Source organism: Archocentrus centrarchus, chromosome 9, assembly GCF_007364275.1.
Source record: "Archocentrus centrarchus isolate MPI-CPG fArcCen1 chromosome 9, fArcCen1, whole genome shotgun sequence".
Lineage (NCBI taxonomy): Eukaryota > Metazoa > Chordata > Actinopteri > Cichliformes > Cichlidae > Archocentrus > Archocentrus centrarchus.
In genome coordinates, this window is record NC_044354.1 from 25,850,787 (window position 1) to 25,873,592 (window position 22,806).

At 40.8% G+C, this 22,806-nt stretch overlaps 1 protein-coding gene across 2 annotated transcripts in view; it reads right to left on the minus strand.

The window, feature by feature from the left end:
- Positions 1-16,821, minus strand: part of erlin2 (ER lipid raft associated 2) — a 29,859-nt gene extending 13,038 nt beyond the window's left edge. Inside the window, exons 1-10 of one of the 2 annotated variants that reach the window (XM_030738494.1) lie at positions 16,709-16,821; positions 13,040-13,147; positions 12,464-12,545; positions 8,642-8,688; positions 8,313-8,374; positions 8,025-8,150; positions 7,583-7,656; positions 4,870-4,928; positions 2,397-2,488; positions 2,223-2,312 (exon numbers count right to left, since the gene is read on the minus strand). In XM_030738494.1, coding sequence (XP_030594354.1) covers positions 2,223-2,312; positions 2,397-2,488; positions 4,870-4,928; positions 7,583-7,656; positions 8,025-8,150; positions 8,313-8,374; positions 8,642-8,688; positions 12,464-12,545; positions 13,040-13,146 — 739 coding nt within the window. In that variant the 5' untranslated portion in view covers position 13,147; positions 16,709-16,821. Of the gene's footprint in view, positions 1-2,222; positions 2,313-2,396; positions 2,489-4,869; positions 4,929-7,582; positions 7,657-8,024; positions 8,151-8,312; positions 8,375-8,641; positions 8,689-12,463; positions 12,546-13,039; positions 13,366-16,708 lie in introns of those variants that run through there. The other variant, XM_030738495.1, reaches the window with a different exon arrangement.
- Positions 16,822-22,806: the final 5,985 nt, after the last annotated feature.

The window sequence follows — 22,806 nt, forward strand, 5'->3', positions numbered from 1 at the left end:
CCTTGTTCCACATGTTTGCTGTGTCCCCAACATGGCTTCAGGCAAACTGCAAAAGGGACTTTTTATGGTTTTCTTTTAACAATGGCTTTCTTCTTGCCACTCTTCCATAAAGACCACATTTGTGCAGTGCACGACTAATAGTTGTTCTGTGGACAGATTCCCCCACCTGAGCTGTGGATCTCTGCATTTCGTCCAGAGTCACCATGGGCCTCTTGGCTGCATCTCTGATCAGTGCTCTCCTTGTTCGGCCTGTAAGTTTAGGTGGACGGCCTTGTCTTGGTAGGTTTACAGTTGTGCCATACTCTTTCCATTTCCGGATAATGGATTGAACAGTGCTCCGTGAGATGTTCAAAGCTTGGGAAATCTTTTTATAGCTGAAGCCTGCTTTAAACTTCTCCACAACCTTATTCCTGACCTGTCTGCTGTGTTCTTTGGACTTCGTGATGCTGTTTACTCCCCAATATTCTCTTAACCAACCTCTGAGGCCATCACGGAGCAGCTGTATTTGTACTGAGATTAGATCACACACAGGTGGACTCTTTTAGTCATTAGCAGTCATCAGGCAACTTCTGAATGCAATTGGTTGCACTCAGAGAAAAGGGGGCTGAATATTTTTGCACACCACACTATTCAGTTTTTTATTTGTAAAAAATGTTTTGAATCATGTATAATTTTCTTTCCACTTCACAATTATATACCACTTTGTGTTGGTCTTTCACATTAAATTCCAGTGAAATATATTTATGTTTGTGGTTGTAATCTGACAAAATATGGAAAAGTTCAAGGGGTATGAATACTTTTGCAAGCCACTGTACCTCATAGTACCATATCACCCCAATAGAGGACTTCGCTCTCAGACTGCTGGCTTACTTGTGGTTCCTAGGATACTTAAGAGTAGAATGGGAGGCAGAGCCTTCAGCTTTCAGGCCCCTCTTCTGTGGAACCAGCTCCCAGCTTGGATTCGGGAGACAGACACCCTCTCTATTTTTAAGATTAGGCTTAAAACTTTCCTTTTTGATCAAGCTTATAGTTAGGGCTGGATCAGGTGACCCTGAACCATCTCTTTGTTATGCTGCTATAGGCCTAGGCTGCTGGGGGGTTCCCATAATGCACTGTTTCTTTTCATTCACCTTATTTACTTTGTTTATACTCTACTCTGCATTTAATCATTAATTATTATTAATCTCTGGCTCTCTTCCACAGCATGTCTTTTCTGTCCCCTCAGCCCAACCGGTCACAGCAGATGACCCCCCCTCCCTGAGCCTGGTTCTGCTGGAGGTTTCTTCCTGTTAAAAAGGGAGTTTTTCCTTCCCACTGTCGCCAAGTGCTGCTCATAGGGGGTCGTTTTGACTGTTGGGTTTTCTCTGTATTATTGTAGGGTCTTTACATTACAATACAAAGTGCCTTGAGGCAACTGTTTGTTGTGATTTGACACTATATAAATAAACTTGAACTGAATTGAATTATTTAAAGATCACAAACAAATCTGGAAGTTCCCTTTAAACAAAGCACTTTAAATATGAACTAATAATTTAAAATCAATTCAATTCTTACGAAATCATTGTGATTTAATAAGTACTTCTGCATAAAATACTGAGATAGACACTCACCGGCCACTTTGTTAGGCACACCTATTCAGCCAATCACATGGCTGAAACGCTAAACTAGACCTGGTGTTTAAAGTGAGCATCAGAACAGGGAAGAAAGGTGATTAAGGAGCTGTAAATGTGACATGGTTCTTGGTGCCAGACGGGCTGGTTGAGTATTTCAGAAACTGCTGATCTGCTGGGATTTTCCCACACAACCATCTCTGGGGTTTATAGAGAATGAAATAGAAAAATATCCAGTGAGCAGCAGTTCTCTGGGTGAAAATGCCTTGTTGATCCCAGAGGTTAAGAGGACAATGGCCAGACTGCTTGGAGTAGATAGGAAGGCAAGAGTAACTCAAACAAACACACAGAGGGTATGCAGAACTCAGAGCATGTCAAACCACTTCACACGGGCTGTCTGGTCAATTTCAGGTTCAGATGGTAGGGCAGACTTTGGCATAAACAACTTAAAAACATGGATCCATCCTGCCTTGTATCAAAGGTTCAGGCTGCTGGTTATGTGATGGTATTTTTTTGGGGGGGGGGAAGTGTAACTAAAAGCAAGTTATTCTTCTCTAAAAGGAAACACTGTGGTTACTCTTCTTTCTTATTCCCTCATTGCTCAATACCAACCTTCAATCTCAGAGATTTTTTTTTCCGTTTCCTTCTCCATGACTTTCTGCCCAAACTTGATTTCTGCCACTTGAGCCACTTTCTCAGCCTCTACAAAACAAAACAAAAGAGCATGACAGAGTTTCAGCCTTTTGTGTTCCCTCTAAACACGACAGCTCTCTCTGTGCGTCTCACCTATCACTGCTTTAATCCTCTCCGTCTCTGCCTCCTTCTCCACAACCTTCTGCGTCTGTTGAGAGATCAGCAGCTTTGTCTTCTCGCTCTCCCTTCAAAACAGAACATTTTGACATAAAAGGCACTTTTATCAGAAATTCATAAAAAATTGAGAGCTGCGTGTGACATTTACTTCTATATGCTTGCAAACTTGGCTTTGGTAGCTGCTTGTCACCCAATCCTGACACTTATTTTAAACACACAGGTTCACAGAAATTAAGGTCATTACCAAAGAAACTCCCAGATTTGTCCAAAGAGCATGATACAGCACTGAGATAATTGCTGGCTCAGTGAAGCAGCTCTTAGTTGTCTGGCAAAACTTTCTGGATGGTGGGTCGGGCGCCTAAACCTTTCAGACTCTTGGCTCAAACTTTTTCATGCTTAGCATCTGAACCATGTGTCTTGTGAACGTGCAATAAAGTGCTCAGTTGACACATAAACTCTCAGGTTCAGCCTCACAGGAAGCACTAGAGTCCAAGAGGCAGATGAATGACTGTTTTTCCAACAATCTGCCTTGCGTTTTTTTAACACCATGATTCATTTCATATATTTTTCTTAGGGTACACCAAAACCCAGTCAGCCAGAGCAGCTGTAAAAACAAAATGAAACCGGAGCAATTAAAACAAAGTGACACCAAAATGTGAATCCAAAGCTTAATTTTCATCTGTAATTATTGAGGAAACCTGGATGCAAAGCTGACTTCCCGTGTTGCTTTTTAAAGATAAAATACTGTAACTACAGATACTACTGCCTCCTGCAGGTCAGCAGCTATTTTAGTGAGCAAACAAAGTGAAAGTACTGACACTGTAACATTTGGACCTAATGATTTAAATCTGAATTAATCAGGTTATTACAGGACACCAAATGTTTATCACGGTGTGTGAGAACACAACTCACCATTATGGCTAACATGATATTGTCAGTTTTACACAAACACAATTCATTTACTCAAAGAGATGTGAGTGATTACAGACCCACTGCTAGACCAAAAAAAACAAACCCACAGAAGTTTCCCTGCTAGGTCCAGTTTATCCATAAATGAGTCAAGGAGAACAGAAGCCAGGAGTCATTAAATTTTTTTTTTAGGTTTCTGTTTCAATTTGTGCTTCTTATTAACACTTCCACGCACACTTTTATGCTTAAGCAAGAAGTTCCCACTGTTAAAAGTTTAGACTCTGCTTAAATACATTTTCTAAATCTGACATCTCAGAAGAAGTGACAGACTCAAAGTGGACAGTTACTTATTGCTTGACTGTCTTCAGGAGAGTGTACGCCCAGCATTACAAATAAAGTGAGCAGCTCAGCTGTTTGGGACGAGCTCAGAGTAGAGCTGCTCCTCCTTTTTATCAAGAGGATGTGGTAGAGGTGGTTCTGGCACTAGGATGCCTCCTGGTCACCTCTTAGGTGAGGTCTTTTAGGCATGTCTAATGGGGAGGAGACCATGGGGCAGACCCTGGACATGCCAGATAGATTATGTCTCTGGGCTGGTTAGGAAAGATTTTGGTGTCTCCCTTGAAGAACTGGAGAAGGTGGCTGGGTAAAAGGAGGGTATGTTATGTCCGCTTAGACTGCTACCCCTGCATTGCAGAGTGGCAGAAAATGGATGGCTGGAAGGAATGAAAAGTGTAAAGTGTTGTTTTTGCAGGTACGATTTTCACTAACTGCCTAAAACACATTTTCCCGAATATTTACCAGGTAGCAATGTAAAGCTTTTAGTTCTGTTTAAATCACAAACATCCTCTTATAGAAATCCCTTTTGAATGTTGATGGTAAACCCTCTCTCTCTGGATTTTGAATAATTAGTAATTTCCTGACAACGTCATGCATTTTGTTTTAACGCCAGACTGAATTTGGGCTCACTTTTCCTTTCACTGCGGATTTTCAGTACGTGTTTATACACCACAGATCCCTGAGAGTGATTTTTTTCTATAGTCGCAATGAATGTGTGGCACTGCCTTGCAATAAAGAGCATAAAGGCTGTCTTATACCACACTTTTCTAATCTGTTTGCACACTTAAAGCACTTTATACTGAGGAGACCCTGGCACCAAAAAAAATATGACCATGTTTCACAAAAAAACACAACTCAGAGTTACACATGCAAGTACTACATAATAAAATAAATGCACCTGTGGGTTACAAAACCCAGATGACAAACAAGCATCTCAATTCCCTTATGCAACCACTCATGGGCTTAACTTGAAGACTTATACTTTCCAGAGCTGCAGCGTCCTTCAATCTGGCTCCAAGTTTATTTCATCTCTGCGACTATGCACGTGCTGCCAATTCATGAGGTCAGTGAGAGCTGCTCACAGGCTACCATGAATCAGCAGTCTTCCTCCTCTAATGGACCTGGCAGGAGGCGCTAGATGCACATCGGGACCATTCATACTCATGAAATGATACAATGTACAAATAAACAAAAACAAACTCACATGAGCTCATAGTTCCTGCGAATGCTCTCTGGGATGTTGGGTTTCGTGACACGGACCGCCTGTGGATAAGTGGGACAGAAAAAGAAAAAAAAAAACAAATAGACAACTGCAATGTAGCAAAAAACAAGACTATAAAAAGAGCTTTTTACCATCAGTGGAGTCAATGCTGGAGAACAGCCCAGAAATAATGAATGCCCTGTTAAAGACCCTCTCAACAGTAAGACCCTTGGTTTCACAAACACAGCTGCAATTGTTATTTCAACAGTTACTGGTGAATTAAAGTAGAGTTCAGAGTACTACAGTCCAGTGAATCCTTTAACATTCTGGAATGAAACATGTTTACACTCATTCCATGTGAGAAAATGAAGTCAGCAGGGGGGAAAAATAATCAGGGTCCCTCGTAATTTTACACAGTATTAAATGATCTGGAAGAAACACCGTCTGATAGAAGCTCTGGGGGGGGGGGCTTTAAAGAGGCTGGGAAAGTCTAGACTGTAAAATGATTTTATGGACTGAATTATCATGTACAAATTATTATGACATGTCAAATTAAAAATGTGACATGTTATTCTCTGCCGCTTTGTTTGAGCATTGTTTACTAGAACATCAAAAAGTTTGGCATTTTATAAAGGAATGAGTCAGACCCCCCCGCAGTCGCAGATATGCATCTCACTGAATTGTATGTTGACTTTGCCTTAGTTGAAAGTGGCAAAAAGGATAACAGACAGCCTGTAATGTTTATTCTTTATACTCCCAATAGAATAGCAAACTACAATAAACATATTTAATGGCCCACTTAATAATTAGAATGAAAGTGATAAATATACAGTGAAATCACCAAAATCCAATTTGTGGCTGGATCCAACTCTGAAATACAAAATTAAATCCTTTATACTGAAGGAAGGGGTGTAAATATGCTGCACAGTAGACATACCATAAATATAACAAATTTAAAATGAAATATAGTATTAAGTAGCATATCGCAGCATTAGTCTTCACAACAAGGTGAAGGTGTTAAAATAACACTGCACAGCAGACAGAAATAAGACTGCATAGTAGAGAAACAATAAAATCACATGCCGGTGATTTGCTGGAAAAGAATGTGTGTTTTGGTCTGATGTTTTGTGTCTACAGGACCCAGATGAGGCCGTTAACAGGTGACAGTGAAGGGCACAGAAGAAGGAACTGATAAGCATGCTATACGTGCAAGGCAACATCTTGCATATTTCAGTAACTGTGTAACTGTGTCTAAGTCTGTGTATAAAAGTTGAACTAAGATAGAGAGCGGTGTCAGACTTGTGTGAAGCTGCACCGACTGACTGCATTAGGCAGCTTCGACAATTCTGAACCAGAGTACTCTGTAAAACTGTTTGAAATGGCTTTATTAAATTTAATAATTGGACTCCTTATTCTGTTGTTTGGTGTCATTCCTGTTCGATAAACAAACATGCAGAAACCTAAAGGCTTAAGCAGCAACTCATGTTTTTTACATTTCTTCAATACTAAATATCTGCAGTATTCACAGTCATAACTGATGAAGCCTGAGATCAAGTGTTCTAAGATGCCTCGTTTTCACAAAATATGACTTTGCCTTTTGCTCAACTCAGGCGCCTCTCCTTATAGAGTGGCCTCTTCTTTCATTGCCCAGAAGAACTGATTACAGCTCAGCCCGCTAAAGACACAGATTAGTATTGTGGGAAATGCACTCCTTGGTGCTCTCACGTCTATCCAGTAAGAAAAACAAGGCGAAAGTTAGCTTAGCATAAAGGCAGGAGGTGGGGTGAAACAGCTGTACCGATTTTTTCCTGGAGAAGGCGTCATTGCAGCAGCATAATTAACTTTGCCTTTTCTACAGATTAAATAAACAAGATCTACACCAAAGAAACATTAAGCAACAGCAAATTTAGAGATCTATAGTCAGGCTCTCTTTAGTAAGTAAGTAAAATTTTATTTATATCTTTACGATGTAATTACATTCCTTTAACCACTTGATTTTAGCAACATAATCTTGCTCATACAGAAGGGTATGTTAATTACTAAGGCGTGCTGAGCCTAAAGGCAGAGTTTACAATGTAACGAAGACAGCTCTATTATAACCTGGTAGTTCACCGTGTTAACACATGCTGCCTGATCCAGAGCAGGTCGTGTTGACAGTCTGGTGTTAAAACCGGCTCCAAAGGCCACATTTATACAGATTCTTTTCCAGACAACATGCTGTGCATGAAACACACTCTGCTGAGGAACACCCATTAAATATTCAAACCAGTTAAAACTATATCACTTTGACTTGGCCAAATGCTTCTGTCATTATGTGCATGACCTGAAGCCACTTCTTACCATGTTTACATGGATCACGTTTAAAGATTAACACTTCTAAATGTGCAGCTGTCACCTTATAAATCAGCGGCAGCACAGAGAACACACTGAGCGGTGAAATAAATATAGTCACTCAATAACAATTACTACTACTGCTTCCAAGTAGGTGGCATTCAATGCATGGAAGAAGACCGAGCACAAAAGATAGCCACCATCGTGATGTCCATTATCTCGGATTGCGTTTTGGGTTTGGTCGAGCCAGCTAACACAAAGGAAGCGTGCTGCATGGTAAACCATGTGCTGTCAGCAAACTGGAACTGAGACAACTCTGACCTCATCTTTACAGTCTCACTGAACTTCACTCTGGCCTGTAGCCCGTCTGGTGCTCTGTCTGTACCTGAATGATAAGTCCAGGTGCCATGGATGTTAGATCCTCCTGTAGTGTCAACTTCAGATTTTCATCAATTTGGTCTGTGGGGAAAAAAGGTGAGAAAAGGCCAGGTGAGCATGAAACATTTACAGCCCTCTGACCATTAAAAACCATGTGATTTTCTGGTTTTTAAGTGGGCTGCAGCATTCTTGACTTTGGGAACCACTTCTTTACTACATTAAGCCATGGTTATTTATATTCCACAGAATCTGATCAGGCTCACTCTTGTGTAACATTTCACAAGAGCGGGGGTCACACAAAAAACAATTAATATCCGGCTTAGGCATTCCCAGGTGGTGTGCTGTGAACCCTCAGCTGCCGACTGACTGCATCCTGTTGATGCATCATTAAAGAAAACCGCAAGCAAAAATTTATTTCAAATAAGTAGTGTGCAGCTGTGAGCTCTCACCAAACAGGCCGATGTAGACCTCCTGCAGTGAGTGAACGCTACAGAACTGGTTGAGCTCGTGGTGAACCTTGTTGAATATCAAGGCTTTGTCATAGTCTGCAGTGAAGTTCCTCACTATGTCATACACTGCAGAGGGGGAAACAAGTGATCAGTCAAGTTAAAAAAAAAAAACAAGCAACAAAAAAACAAACAAAAAAAAAATAATATCTTCTGCTGTTCAGCCGCAAAAAGCCCAAACAAATGAGGGGAAAATTGGGATAAACACACTCTGTAATGTGGTGAAATTACCTGCTGATGGAATGAGGTAGTTCACTACTTCTATACGGTCAAAGTAAATCATCACTCCTCCACTGAAAGAAAATTTTTAAAAAAAGCATATAATTAAATCACTTTTACCCAACACTAGTGTGAAATGACAGAAGCCACCGACCCACCCACCCACCACCCAACCCCACCCCCCCGGGTCTGGGAGAAGCCAGGTTCAGACATGTGGTGGTGAAACTCTGTTCCCAACAACGCTGCAGGGATCAATCTTCTAAATGTTTTGTGTGGGGGTCTGTGCAGGGGGCACCTTGAATCCTGAGTGCAATAAGGCCACATGTGATACGGATGCTAACCTTGTGCCGCACGGTACGTTCTTCACTTCATCTGTCTGCAGCGTCGTCTACAAGACAAAGATCACAAGTTTAACATATTTGCCAACTTTCTGCCTGCCAGGAGCTCATTTTTGTGGTGCTGACATTATATAATAAAAGAAACGAAAAAACAAAACAAAAAAAACAATCAGACTCAAACCAGTGGGACTGTCAATATGAGAAAGGGTGGATTTCAGTCCTGCACACAGGGTAAACAGCAACAGGTCATCACAGTTTTATCATGTTATGATGTAACACTGCAGAGAGTCTGACCAACATTCTTTCATTCTGGAATCACATTATTTCGACTCACAACCCCAATTAGTGTGAAAAACATTTCTAATGAAGGGTGGACCCTGCTGAGAATGTTCCTCCTGTCACTCCTACAAACAGGACTCAGTACTCATTACAGTCTACATACATTACAGGAGGATGAGTGGGCTGAAGGACGGGCTTATTTAACAACAATCATAGGATATTTCTGGGTGTAACAGCAGCTAACCCATTATGTTAAGAGTGTTTTTGCACTTCATCATGATGCCATAGTGAATTTGACCTCTGACCTTTTGGACATAAAAGGGCATCACTTCATCAGTCATGGCCAACACATCCTTTGTGAGGTCTCAGTGACCCACGAACTTTGACCACCAAATTCTAATCAGTTCCATCTTGAGTTCAGCTGAACTCTTGTGCCAAATTGAAAACATTCCCTTAATCCCTGCGATATCATGTTCACATGGAGGAATAATGAGTAATGTCTCCACTCACAGCTGTCGGGCATATAACCTAAATTGAACAAGTGACTAAATTACACTCTGAAAGTACAGATTGTTTATTGGAGATATTTAGCCTATATTTTTTGGATGTAGACATATTTTTGTGCATGTTCTAATTCTAAGGGTTTATATACAACGAGGGAAACAATTATTTGATCCCCTGCTGAATTCGTAAGTTTGGCCATTTGCAAAGAAGTGAACAGTCTCTACTTTATATGGTAGTTTTATTTTAGTGGAACCAAAAATCCAGAAAAACATTACATAAAAAATACAAATTAATTTGCATGTCACTGAATGAAATTATTAATTTCCCCCACTGTCATCAAATTAAATTAAATCAAATTAAATGAACAACCTCAAATGAACAGGAGAACATCACACATTTCACTGTCACAAGCAGTGTGCGAAAACTAAGTGGACCCCCTGATTCAGTAGCTTGTAGAAGCAATTTTAGCAGCAATAATTGAAGTTACTGTTTTCTCTATGACACATTGTTGTGGAGGAATGTTGGCTTACTCTTCTTTACAGCATTCGTTGAGGTTTAATTTAAGCACAGCTCTCTTAAGCTCCGGCCACAGCACTTCAGTCAGGTTGAGGTCTGGATTTTGACTGTGTTGTTGCAGCACCTTGATTCTTTTCTTCTTCAATCATTCTGTTGTAGATTTGTAATGTGTTTGGACTCATTGACTTGTTGCAAGACCCGATTATGCTTTAGCTGTCAAACAGACGGCCTCATATTTGACTCTAGAATACTTGGGTATAGAGAGGAGTTCAAGGTCGACTCAAAGACTGCAAGATGTCCAGGTCCTGTGGCTGCAAAACAAGGCCAAACAATCATCCCTCCACCACCGCGCTGACAGCTGGTACGAGCTGATTGTGCTGATATGCTGTGTTTGGTTGTCACAAACGTGGTCTCATCTGTCCAAAGTACACTGTTCCAGATACAATTTTGCAAACCTGAGTCATGCTGCCATGTTGTTTTCAGAGAGAACAGGCTGTCTCCTTGCAGCCCTTCTAAACAAGCCATACTTGTTCCAATTGTACTGCTGTTAACTTTAACATCTAACATGCTAACTGAATCCTGTAGAGTATGAGATGTAGCTCTTGGGATTTTTTGCAGTTTCTCTGAACATTGCACAGTCTGACTTTGGGATGTCCACTCCTGGGAAGATTAGCAGCTGTCTTGAATGTCTTCCACGTCTTTCTCACAGACCCTAACCCAGACTGGGCAGCAACAGCTCCAGATCTGCTTTAAAAGAGGTGCTCACACCAGTTAATAAAGTGCACTGGCTTCTATTTAAGCTCTTAATTCTTATGGAAGCATTAAGGGTATGCTTAGTTTTTTTTTTTTTTTTGAAGAATTTGACTTTTCTGTGAATTATGAGCCTTATTGTTCAGCTTTTCTATTAGGTGATATTTACTTGCGTACATTCGTATGATAGGTTCCCTTTTATTTTTGTTCATGCCATTCCTATGCACTTACTATGTGCATGTCTTTGGACTGTGGGAGGAAACCGGAGTACCCGGAGAAAACCCACGCAAACACGGGGAGAACATGCAAACACAGAAAGGCCCGGGACAAGGTGGAATCGAACCCAGACCTTCTCGCTGTGAGGCAACAGTGCTAACCACCGTGGGCGTGCCATGTAGATATAGCGCGTTTCCTGTAATGTCCTCTATGTCTGAAGAAGGGCAGTTGTAACTGTATTAAAGTCATTCAGGAGCTTTCTCAGGTGTGCGGACTTCACTTTTTCATCTTCATAGTTTGTTAGTCGGGCACTCAGTATTTTACTTTTTTAGATTGTGTGTGTGTCCTTGTTTCTAATTATGCTTCGTTTTTCCACACACAGCTTGTGTATTTTGGCTTTTTTGTTACATAAACAATGACATGTTGTAATATGTTATGTGTTGAGGTTACCTAATTATAAGACCTGCTAATGACCCGATGATTTTTTTATTATGTCCTGGCACGTAAAAACAATGGTATGTAAACAGTGCAGTGAAATAGTTTTCACCACCTTTCCTGCTTTCTTCTTCTATGTATCTCACACTAAGCTGTGCCAGAGCTTTAAATTTTTTTGGTGTTTTTTTTTAAAGGCAGATGGAGCATATACAAGTTTTATACAATAACTGTATTTCATAAGAAGAACAGGATACATAAAAACAACCTGGACCTGTGTGAAATAAACAAAAAACATCCACTTCCTACTAAATCCAAAACAAATCCAAGATTAAACTGATAACTGGCTACAGCTTTAACACCAAACTCAAGATTACTGAGAGCCCTGTTTAAACCAATGATCACAAAAGGCTGCGTTACACTGTTTTTTTAATCTGCCCAAGGACTACAGATGGAAATTAGCTCATGTCTAACTAACTGGTACTTTTATTTTTTTGATTAATGTATTCTGTACCCAGTCCCTGAAAGACAAACACTAAAACACACAATAAGCACAGTGCTGGTTTTAAAAGGTCTCACCTGTAGCGTACTACACCAAAATAAATAAATAAAAAAAAAAATACATGTCAGAATATAAAGAAGGTGACTGAAATAGATCAGTCTGAGACATTTAAAAAACTTATTCTAAGGTTCTGTGGTTCACAGATCCACAGCGAGAGGCAATATTTACACAGTGAACTTTTCCAGAAGCAGCAGGAAGACACATGAAAGAGCCAATGAAAACATACAGATGAGTGTTTATGAAATATACTGGATAAAGAAAGGCATTCATGGGAGAGCAGCAAGGCAGAAAGACAGAAAGGCATTTAGTCTTATATGAATTTTGTCACAACATGATTTGATTATCAAAGTTTTAGCTGAACTGTTTGGAAGGAGGACATAACGTTCTTTTAGTGTGAACAGATTCATTTAAAAAAAAAAAAAAAAAAAAAAAAAAAAAAGAGTAAAGATTATGCCCACAGTCATACGTGGAGGTGACAGTGTTAGCTGGGAATGCTTTTGGGTGACTTACAGAAACTATGAGAAATACAAATTCTTCAATTCTTCAACCAACTTGACTCGACTCACCTGAACAGACTTGTAGGTGGTGATGAATGGAAGCATAAGATGGAAACCAGGACCGCTGGTGGTGGTCAGGAGAGCCCCTCCCCTGTGTGACACACAGTTGACTGATGTGTAAATCTTTTTTCTTTTTTTTTTTTTTTTTTAATCAGGCCTAACCCCTCTTTGGAAGCTCTTATTCAGGGGATGAAGATTAACTTTATAGTATACACAAAAGCTACCACACTTCCAATTTATCAAGCAGTCTGTTAGCTCAGGAACTAAAAGAGTTCTCCCAGAATTCACGTTAAAGACCCAAAGAGGCCACAGTCTTGTCGCTGGTAAGTCATCATTTGCATAAAGAGCCCCAGTTAAGAAGGAAAATCTAAGTCCATGCAAGTGATGGTATCAAAATACCCTGAAGCTAAGATGGTGCAGAGGCTCACAACAGCACACAGCTGGCATTTTTATACCCAGATAATTACAGTGCTCACTGTGGAACAAACAAGACGTTGAAAGCAAAATGATTTGAAGCAGGTGCTTGAGTCTGTAAAGTTTTGCAACAGAGTACTGCAATAAAAAAAAAAATTTAAAAAGGCTCACCTGTAGTAAACTCCAGTGTGTCCCTCATCAATCTTGTGCACGGAGGCTAACAGCGCTGCTGCTCCAAGAGCAGCAATTATGGAGAATATGGCACCCCACTGTGCCATCCTGGCAGGCAGACGGGAGAGACAGCATGTGAAAATAAGCAGACAGAGTTTCTCTTCTGGTGTTTTCACACTAACTGTCCTAATTACAATCAAATGTTCAGACAATCTTCCAGCTACATGTGACAAACTGTCTATCCAGCCAGTGGGTCACGTAGTAACACACCGGAGCTGGTTTCCTGCTCACTGGTTTATCTCCTCTCAGCTCAGGCTTAGCCAGACATCAGCTGTGACCTTGTCACACTTAAAGAGGATTGAGCACAGTGGCCTACAGAGAGCTCAACGCATCGCCACTTAAGAAAACACGTGCAAACAGTCAGAACATAAGAAAATGCAAAACCACCCTGGGTGAATCAACAAAAATGGTTCCAAGGGGCAAAGGTCAGGAAGTTTAGCTGACGTCAATATCTTCAAAAGACCCAAAGAATTAAAAAACAAGGACCTCCTGGTCTCTTCATAGATATTTTTCTTTCTCACCTCTTTGGATGCTCTCTAGATTACTTGCAGTATATAGTTCTAATGTGCAACATGTTTTGTCAAATTGATAAAGATATTGTCTTGGCCGGCTGGTGTTTTGTCTATTTGTATGTGTTTTCTTATGCTGGAGCACACTGAGCTCTCTTTGCCACTGAGTGATGGGGAATATCTGCCTTTTCTCCCCATTTCCCTTAAGTAAGAACGGCTTCTTGACAGCCACCAATCTATTGAGATCACTTCTGATCAGGCTTCATTGAACAGCAGATGGTTCAATGAAGCCTGATCAGAAGGGCATCTCTCAGGTTCTGTGTCTGCCCTTTTTTTTTTTTTTTGGCTATTTCTTAAAGACATGATTTTCACATACTGTTCATCTGTTGTAGATAGATTATTATGCCTGCCACTTCTTATTTTATCCTCAATTTTTTGAGGACATACTGCATACCATACTGAGATATGCCAAGCCTTTGGCCAGTAGCTCTTTGGGAATTGACTTGATGATGCAAAAATAATATTTTATGCCTGTCAACAGTAGCATAGATTCAGCTAAAGAAATGAGAACATGTCGTGTTTTTGCAACAGGCTGCTAGCAACAAAGTAACTAAGACAGAGTTTAAAATTGGTTCTTTGCTAAGATGTACGTTATCCATCCACTCATCATGAGCATGAATGTCACAGTAATTTGGGGTTTTTAGTGATTTCTTTGAAACCCTCTTTTCTCAGGGTGGAATGATTGTACAGCATACATCCTTAATGTTAAAAAACAAGAATTGGGTGCACAAGTTTGAATTTATATTGGATTTTTTCTAATCTATACAGGATAAAAATTATACATACAGGCTTAAATATATACATACACCCCCACTAATATTTGGTTAATGTCCCTTATCAAGTTGGACCTTGACCAGACGCTGTTTGTAGCCATCAACAAGCTTCTGGGATAATTCTGGCTGCATATTTGACTACACTTCTTGGGAGAATTGGTAGAGTTCATTTAAACTGAAGTCAGCTTCCTGGAAAGGACCTGACTTTTAAGCATAGTCCATAAATTTTTAATAGGGTTGAGGTCGGGGCTTTGGGAAGGCCATTCTAGAAGCTTAATGTTAGCCTGTTTTATCCATTCCAAACCAGTTCTGATGTGTTTGGGATCATTGTCCTGCAGGAACACCAAACTGTTTCAACTGTCCAGGTGTTGATTTGAGGTGAAACTGAACAATTTAGAGATAGTCATCTTTCATGCACTTTGTGGAATCTATCAGTACCACTGGTATAACCGCGCCGTGTCTTCTTCTGTGGTGGTTTATACCCGATCAACCAATGAACTTGTAGTCACAAACAGCTCCAGAGCATGATGCTACCACCACCATGCTTGACAACTGCTACAGTGTTCTTAGGTTCAAAAGCCTCAGCTTTTCTCCTCCAAACATACCACTGTCACTGTGGCCAAATAACTTAGTCTTTGTCTGACCATAAAACTTTTCTGCAGAAGGTATTTGGAGTGTCCATGTGAGCAGCTGCAGATTTCAGTCAAGCTTGAAGTTGTTGATTCTGGAGCAGGGGCTTCTTTCTTGGTCAGAACTCTCTCACTCCACGGTGAAGTAAAACTTGTCTCACTGTGGACACGGTGGTGCTCCTCCAGTTTCCAGTTCATGGTAGGTGTGAATCTTGGTGATTCCTGGATTGTTTCTGAACATCCTACATATCTGAGGATGACAGTTTGAGTCTTCTTCCACACCTTGGTAAAGTGATGACATTCTGATGTCATCACTAAATCATTAAAAGATATGTAGGATGAATCTGCAGTGGTTTGGAAATGGCTCCAAGAGACCTTCCCAACTTGGACTTTCCCATTGTTCTGAGTATTGGTCACTCCACTGAGCGCTGTCAAACAAATCCTTTTAACGCTGACAAAGAGAAACTACCAGCTGTAGTCAATCATGATTACTAAGAAGAAGCTAATAGGCTTTGGCCTTGTAAAGACGTTGTAGAACCTTCACCACCACTTATTAAAAGATTTAAGTGAGTCTATGTGTATATTTGACCCTGTGTGGATTAGGGAAAATCCTAAATAAATTCCAACTTGTATTGTTTTTCAAAGCCATTAAAAGATGCTTTACAGTCATTTCACTCTGGAAAAAGAACAGTTCAAAGAAAGCATTACAAGCCCAAAATTACCATGACATTCATGCCCACATAGTAGACCTAAATTTCTGACCACAGCTGTATAAACTTCTGTTGGCTAACCTGAAGGAGCCGTTTCAGCTTTGCTTAGTAAGGATTTGCAGATATATAATCTGGTGACCCACTGCTTCAAATGGCTTTTAAATAAATAAAAAAATTAAAATTTATTAAAACAGAAATATTTCTTAAACTAATCTTGATTTGTCCGTTGGCCTACAACTTTTTTGCTTTTGTAAACAAGCTGGGTATATTCATCACTGCTGCAAAATGTAAAAGACAAAGAAGGGTCTTGTTCTAGCACTTCTGTACATGAACATTGACAAAACCGAACTTCTCTGAAGAAAAACAGCAAAGTTTAAGAGACGTTGCGGACACAGCTTCCTCTCGTTAGCGGAAACGACGTCAATGGAGTATTTCAAAATCCAAGTTAATATTTGATCATATTCAAACCACATTTATGTAAAACATGTATGCCGAATAAAAGGAAAGACTCTAGACATCCGCCTGTAGCATTAAAACTGCTAATATATAACAGCCACGCACGACATATAACAAAACCAATTTAAAATATCCAAATATCTGAATGCTTTTCAGATTCACGGGCTTCGTAGCTAACACAGCATTAGCGGGATGTATGTTCTTATATGACTGCTGCCTGACAGAAAGGAGTCTCTTTAAGTTGCAGACCTGCTGACACACTATCTCAGGTATCCAGGTGTCTCAACCTTCACTCCAGTCTCGGCTTTTAAAGCTCAACACGAGGCCAAATACTGACTCATCTTTAGCTAACGCTTAGCAAAACAATCTCAGCCAGTCTCTCCCCTCCTAACATGCTACTGGCATGTGAAACAGGGACGGCAGACAGTTTAAATGTGCAAAAATGCAAGCTTCTCTGGCTTGACTGTCCTACCTGTAGTTTCTGCTAAGATGACACCAACACAAATATATAACACAGGATCCTCCGGTTCTTTCTTTTTCGTCTGCCTTTTGAGTCCGCCGGCATCTTTAGTTTTTACACTAGCGCCCTCTGGCGGACAGCCAGCAAACAGCTTCAGTTTTCCACGTGCGCCAGCCAGGAGCACCTTGTTGGTCAGGTAGGTTGAAAATCCTGTTTTGTTATGCTGTCGTTGTGCGGAGGTTGATCCACTGCGTGCACTGCACGTTTAGTATGGTGGAGTTTATTATGACGTGATGCTGACTGGGTGACGCCTCTGAGACTGTTTCACCACGGTGTGAGGAAACGCGTTGTGGATTGATTACGTGTTTGTAAAAAACAAGGCAAACATGTTATAACTGTAAATATTTACAGGAGAAGCTACAATTACCTATGAATACCTAATATAGTTCTTATGGCATTTTCATATAAGCTGACACATTCTGGTCATGGTGCGTTTAAGTGCTAAATACCAAGAACTAAAGCACAGCGTTATTCATTAACTGATCAATCAGAAACTGAATAAAGTATTTGAAATGCTTAAAATACTAATACTCTGCTAATAGGTGTCAGTAAAGAAGGAAAGAGTTCATCCACCAATAACTTGCCTAAATACAATTTAAGTACAGGATGTATAAACTCTAAAGCATGGCACTTTAGTCAGTGGGCTGCATATAACCCAATTGCATCTCAGCTGGGTCAGACTATAGGCTGTACAGAGGAAGCATGAATTATTTCGGTTTGCACACAATAACAGAATTATTTCAGATTTTTTAATTTATTTATTTATTACCAGGGTCAGTATTGCTGACCTCCTGAAAAACAATTTCTGTAGACTGCGTGACATCATCAGTGAAGATTAATGAACCCAGAAGAAGCCATGCAACCCAAAGCCAGAGGTGGCAAAAGTACTGACATTCTGTACTTAAGTAGAAGTACAAGTACTTATGTTAAAAAATACTTTAGTAAAAGTCGAAGTACTGGTTCAACTTCTCTACTTAAGTAAAAGTAAAAAAGTACAGGCTCTGAAATGTACTCAAAGTAAGAAAGTAAAAGTAGTTCTTTGGAGGATGTTTCTACCTGCTATTTTTGTGTAAAACAAACCGAACCTCATTATATATTATTGTAATAATATAAAATAGTACATGAGAATACAAATGTTATTCCAATCTAAATTTTAATTCTAATGAATGCACTCAGCTTGAATCTGTTATGTAGGACACAAACTGTGAAAGTGAATTTAAACACAGCTCTGTTCTCTGTGTCCTCCATAGTAGAGGGTGACTGTGCCTCCACCTAAACACCCAGTATTTCACAGCTATCTGAGCTGATCTCCATCCCCTACACTGACAGCATACAGGCTGTAGAAATGTTGGATTCAGTGAATGAATCTCAGCATCAGCAGCTTTGATTCAAACTCATCTCTGCTGCACTGATGTAACCTGTAACTCTGACCATGAACACAAACACTGTGCTCCAGTCCAACACAGAGCTTTACTGTAAATACAGTACAACAAACTAACCTATTTATTAAACACTAAACTGCAGCATTTTCATACAATCTTTGAATAAGACAAAGTCAGCATACTTCAGTTTGTTTTCACTCCTTACCTTTAAATCTAACCTCTCTTCTTCCTCTCCTGTCCTCTTTCTCCATCTCTGAGTGAACTTCTCTCTCTTTGCTCTCCCTGAAATACAGCAGCTCTTCTTTTAGCTAGCAGACACACTGTGTGACAAACTGCACACACTTTGTGTGTCTGCTGATATTTGTTGAGCATTTAGAAACGTTGCATTTACCTGCCACACGTTACTCCCTTCATGCTCGCTCCTCTTCAGTAGCGCTAGCTAAGCTGTTTATGTGCCGCAGCGCAACTTACGGACTCGGTCCGGCCCGATTATAGCGCTATAAATGATACATTAATGATATGGGTTTGCGTATTTAATCCCTTTGTACGAGATAAGCCCCGATGATGGAGGATACGCAGTACGATTGTCTCTTATATGTTATTATTCCTCCATTTAGGCTCAGATCGTTTGATGTTTGAAGGCGCACTGACCGGAAATGCAAACTTCTCTCTGACGTTAAAAAGTAACGAGTCTGTTTGAAAATGTAAGAAGTATAAAGTACAGATACTTGCGTAAAAATGTAGGGAGTAAAAGTAAAAAGTAGTCAGAAAAATAAATACTTAAGTAAAGTACAGATACCTGAAAAATCTACTTAAGTACAGTAACGAAGTATTTGTACTTCGTTACTTCCCACCTCTGCCCAAAGCCATGACATTATCTCCACTGTGTTTCACAGATTAGCGCATATGTTTGGGATCATGAGCAGATCCTTTCTTTCTCCAAACTTTAGTCTTTCCATCACCTTGGTAAAGGCTCATCTTTGTCTCGTCAGTCCATAAAACTTTGCACTTCTTGGCAAATTCCAGCCTGGCCTTCCTGTTCTTCTTGCTTATTAGTGGTTTGCATCTTCGGGCGAAGCTTCTGTATTTTGTTCATGAAGTCTTTTGTAGATTGTGATACCTTCACAACCTACACTCCTCTGTAGGTTGTTGCTGATGTCACTAACAGCTGTTTTAGGGTCTTTCTTTACAGCACTTACAATGTTTCTGTCACCAACTGCTGTTGTTTTCCTTGGCCTCCCTGATTCACATCTGTTACTCAGTACACCAGTGACGACTTTCTTCTTCAGGACGTTCCAAACACTTGTACTGACTGTGGCCAATGTTTGTGCAGTGGCTCTGATTGATTTTCCATCTTCTCTCAGCTTTACAGTTGCTTGTCTTTCACCCATAGACAGCTTCCTGGTTTTCATGTTGGTTCCTCCTCTAAATATAAATGCACAGTCTGCACAGGCAGAACCCAAATCTGAAACTGAGCCATTCAGCATTATTTAACAAAACACACCTGTCAGTCACATGTTCCAGTACTTTTGGAGGACAGTGTACAGTCTATGCACCGATAAGTGCAGCTGCAGCATGTGCTCTACATTTCACAGTTGATCTACAAAAGCACAAAACCTGAACATGTACAGTTTTTGAAATGAAATAACTATACTCCTCTTTACTTGTTCCACAGCAATTATTACACTTTGCAGAGCCATCCAGAGGGCTGCACTGGAGCCTTTGTAAGGCTAGTTCAGGCGCCCTCAGCTGCATGTTTGATGTCTCCACTGTAAACCTAATAATGCTGGCTCAACACCAGTATGAACTGGGTCAGTTGATAAAATTCTAAATTGCCGGTATGCTGTTGATGTTTCTATTTTTTACTCTCCTTCAAAGCCCACCTGCAAATTAGTGCTTGCTGTTGTTTCTCGTTGCAGTGTTGCTTCAGCCTGAACACCCATCTAAGTTTATGAGCTGGAACCCACAAAAACTGAAACTTATAGTCATGTTAATGAGCCAACATAGCATCTGAATCAATGCGATTTCACTGAGCTCTGGAAGTAATTCTGCTCTTTGTGATGCAGAATTTAGAGAAATAACGTGGAGCCACTGTAGCGGCATGTTTCACTGTGTGTAATGCACAATTAAATATATAAATATATATTTAATTATCAACAGATTCCACTTTGTGAATTAGAAATGCAGAAGCAGATACTGCTTCATGCAGTTTGTGAATGCTTTTGCCAACTCTTTACACACCAGTTTTGTTTGTTTTTTGAGTACTTTTTTTTTTTTTCATTGCTGTTGCCATCCAAACTTCTTCTGGCTGCATCCAGTACCATCCGCTTCTTTCTCCATTTGTCTGTGAAGAGGTGAAACTGTCTGTAACTAAACAGCAGGTGGAGACAGAGACCATCCGAAGTGCATTGCTTCATTTTCACGAGCAGACCGTGGAGAAGGCTGCAGTTTCCTGCTACTTCAATCTGCCCAGATTTGAACGTTTTGCAGGCAGTCCCTGCTGTCTTGCAGCAGGTTTGCATTTAAGGTGAAAAAGATAAGGCCGACTATGGAAAAATGCAACCAAAAGAAAGTTTTACATTTAATAAGGAAAATGAAAAGGAGCAATGAGGAAAGAAACATCAGTTAATCTTTAATCACCAACAACCCACTAGCAGTTATACACAGCTAGAGGTCTTGACACGTAAATGGTTGTGGTGCTTTATTTTTAGACGTTGGCCTACTGAGAAATTTGCAAAGGACTAGAGCTAACCCCAAGGTGCCGCAGTGGCAGCTCTGTGTTGTGCATTTTAAACAGAGAGGGGCGGGGTGGTGGAGGGTAAAGGGAACAACAGAGCAAGGGAAAAGAAGTTTGTCAGAGTTCATTAAGTATCAAGGGAACATCGCTGGAACTGGCAGTGTAAGCCGCGCCGGGGCCCTAGTGCCATTAATCACGACTGACAAGAAACCAGGGGCCGAGGGAGGAGGTGGAGGGGAGCGAGGGGAGGAGAGCTCTGCCAGAGACTCTGGTAGTGATTATAGAACGAGGTCCAGGCAGCCCTGACTCTGGAAGGTAAAAGACACCCCAGCCTGCAAAGTTCAGCTACCTCCATGCAGATCACACACAAAATCACAGGTAGATGGTGAAGAGATTCAGAGGGAGTGGGGTATTTTGGAGTGAGAAGAGAGGTGCACTACAGCGCAGTGGTTGGATCTCTCCCTATGTATGTTTCACCTTGTCTCCCCCATTTATAAAAGCCTGAGCCTCTGGCTTAATAGCATGCAGGATGAAGAGAGTGGAAGTGCGGCAGTAACAGAATGCCGCCCATACATCTCTGTCGGCCTCCCTTATTTTCTCTCCGCACCCCCAGAAGTCTTGTGGTAGCTCGCCACGCTGCTGCCACCCCAGAAGAAGAAATAAATGGGACCGAGAAAGAGAGGGGAGAAAAGAGAGAGGAGAGCTTGTGACTCGTGAAGATGGAGGCCTCTGTTAAGTGCTGTGCTTGAAAGCCCGTCCGGCCTCATTAGCTGTCAGTTGTAACAATACTGAGCTGGCAGCGAAGACTGCTCCCAGTCTCGGTGCCATAAATCACAGGCTGACAGGGCCCTGACAGGGCTGGGAACCACCACACATGCAAGACTTGCTTATTTTCTGTTTTGTTTTGTTTTTTTCTGCCATTCCCTTTTCTTTCTCCTCTCTCCCTCTTTTTTTTTCCACTGCTCATTCCCCCCCCCCCCCCCTTTTTTTTTATCTTCCATTCCCTCTCCCTTCCTGCTCTTTCTTTGTTGTTACTTTTCTTTCTCTTTATCTCCTGTTCACCCCTCCCTGTTTCTGTCACACATGCAATGCAACACATTACAGCATGTCAGCAGACAGCCCAGGACAGCCCGTATGCTCACGCACTTGCTTTTTGCAGCACTTTTTCTTTGCCATCCCATACATGAGTGTGTTTGACAGGTAGGGATTTGGAAAAGTCTGTGATTTTTTGATGGATGACATGTGGGCACTGGGCCTGGGTGTGTGTGTGTGTGGGGTGTGTGTGTGTGTGTGTGTGTGTGTGTGTGTATTTCATTCTCCTAATTCTCGTTTTCTGGAAAATTTCTCAAGAAAGCCCCTAAATGTATTGTTACATATATGAAGAGGTTTGACTTTAGGTTGTAATGTAGTCACTGGACTCTGTTCACAAGGCCAGTAACAGTATTGTAGTATCAGCCCAGTCTAAACTGGACTGGTGGAGGTTTTGCTAAATTTGTAGGCTAATTATTGTTTCCATATCAGCTAAAATTACAAACTGGAGAGAACCGGCTCTTGTTTCTCTGTCTTGGGCAACATTTAGGGAAATTGACTAACTTGCTCTCTTGCCCAGTGTAAGCCGAGAAGGTCGATAGCACTCTGATTCTGCCAAATACAGAACTGGAGTCAGCAGGCGCTGACTTAGCCTAGCGTAGACAGAAGGTTTGGTCCTGACAATGATAAAAACAACCCATCAAAAGTAAAAGCACAACTTGCGTGCTTTAGACTTTGTACAAACTATAAAATATTATATAAAGTGTTCATGAATGAACTTGAGGGTAGCTGATTTTTAAATAGAACCGGGGGAGCAGTATTCCCTGTCTTCATGCTAAGCTGGCTTCTTTTTGTGCATAAGAGGAATAAACTGACACATCTAATCCCTTTGAAACTGATAT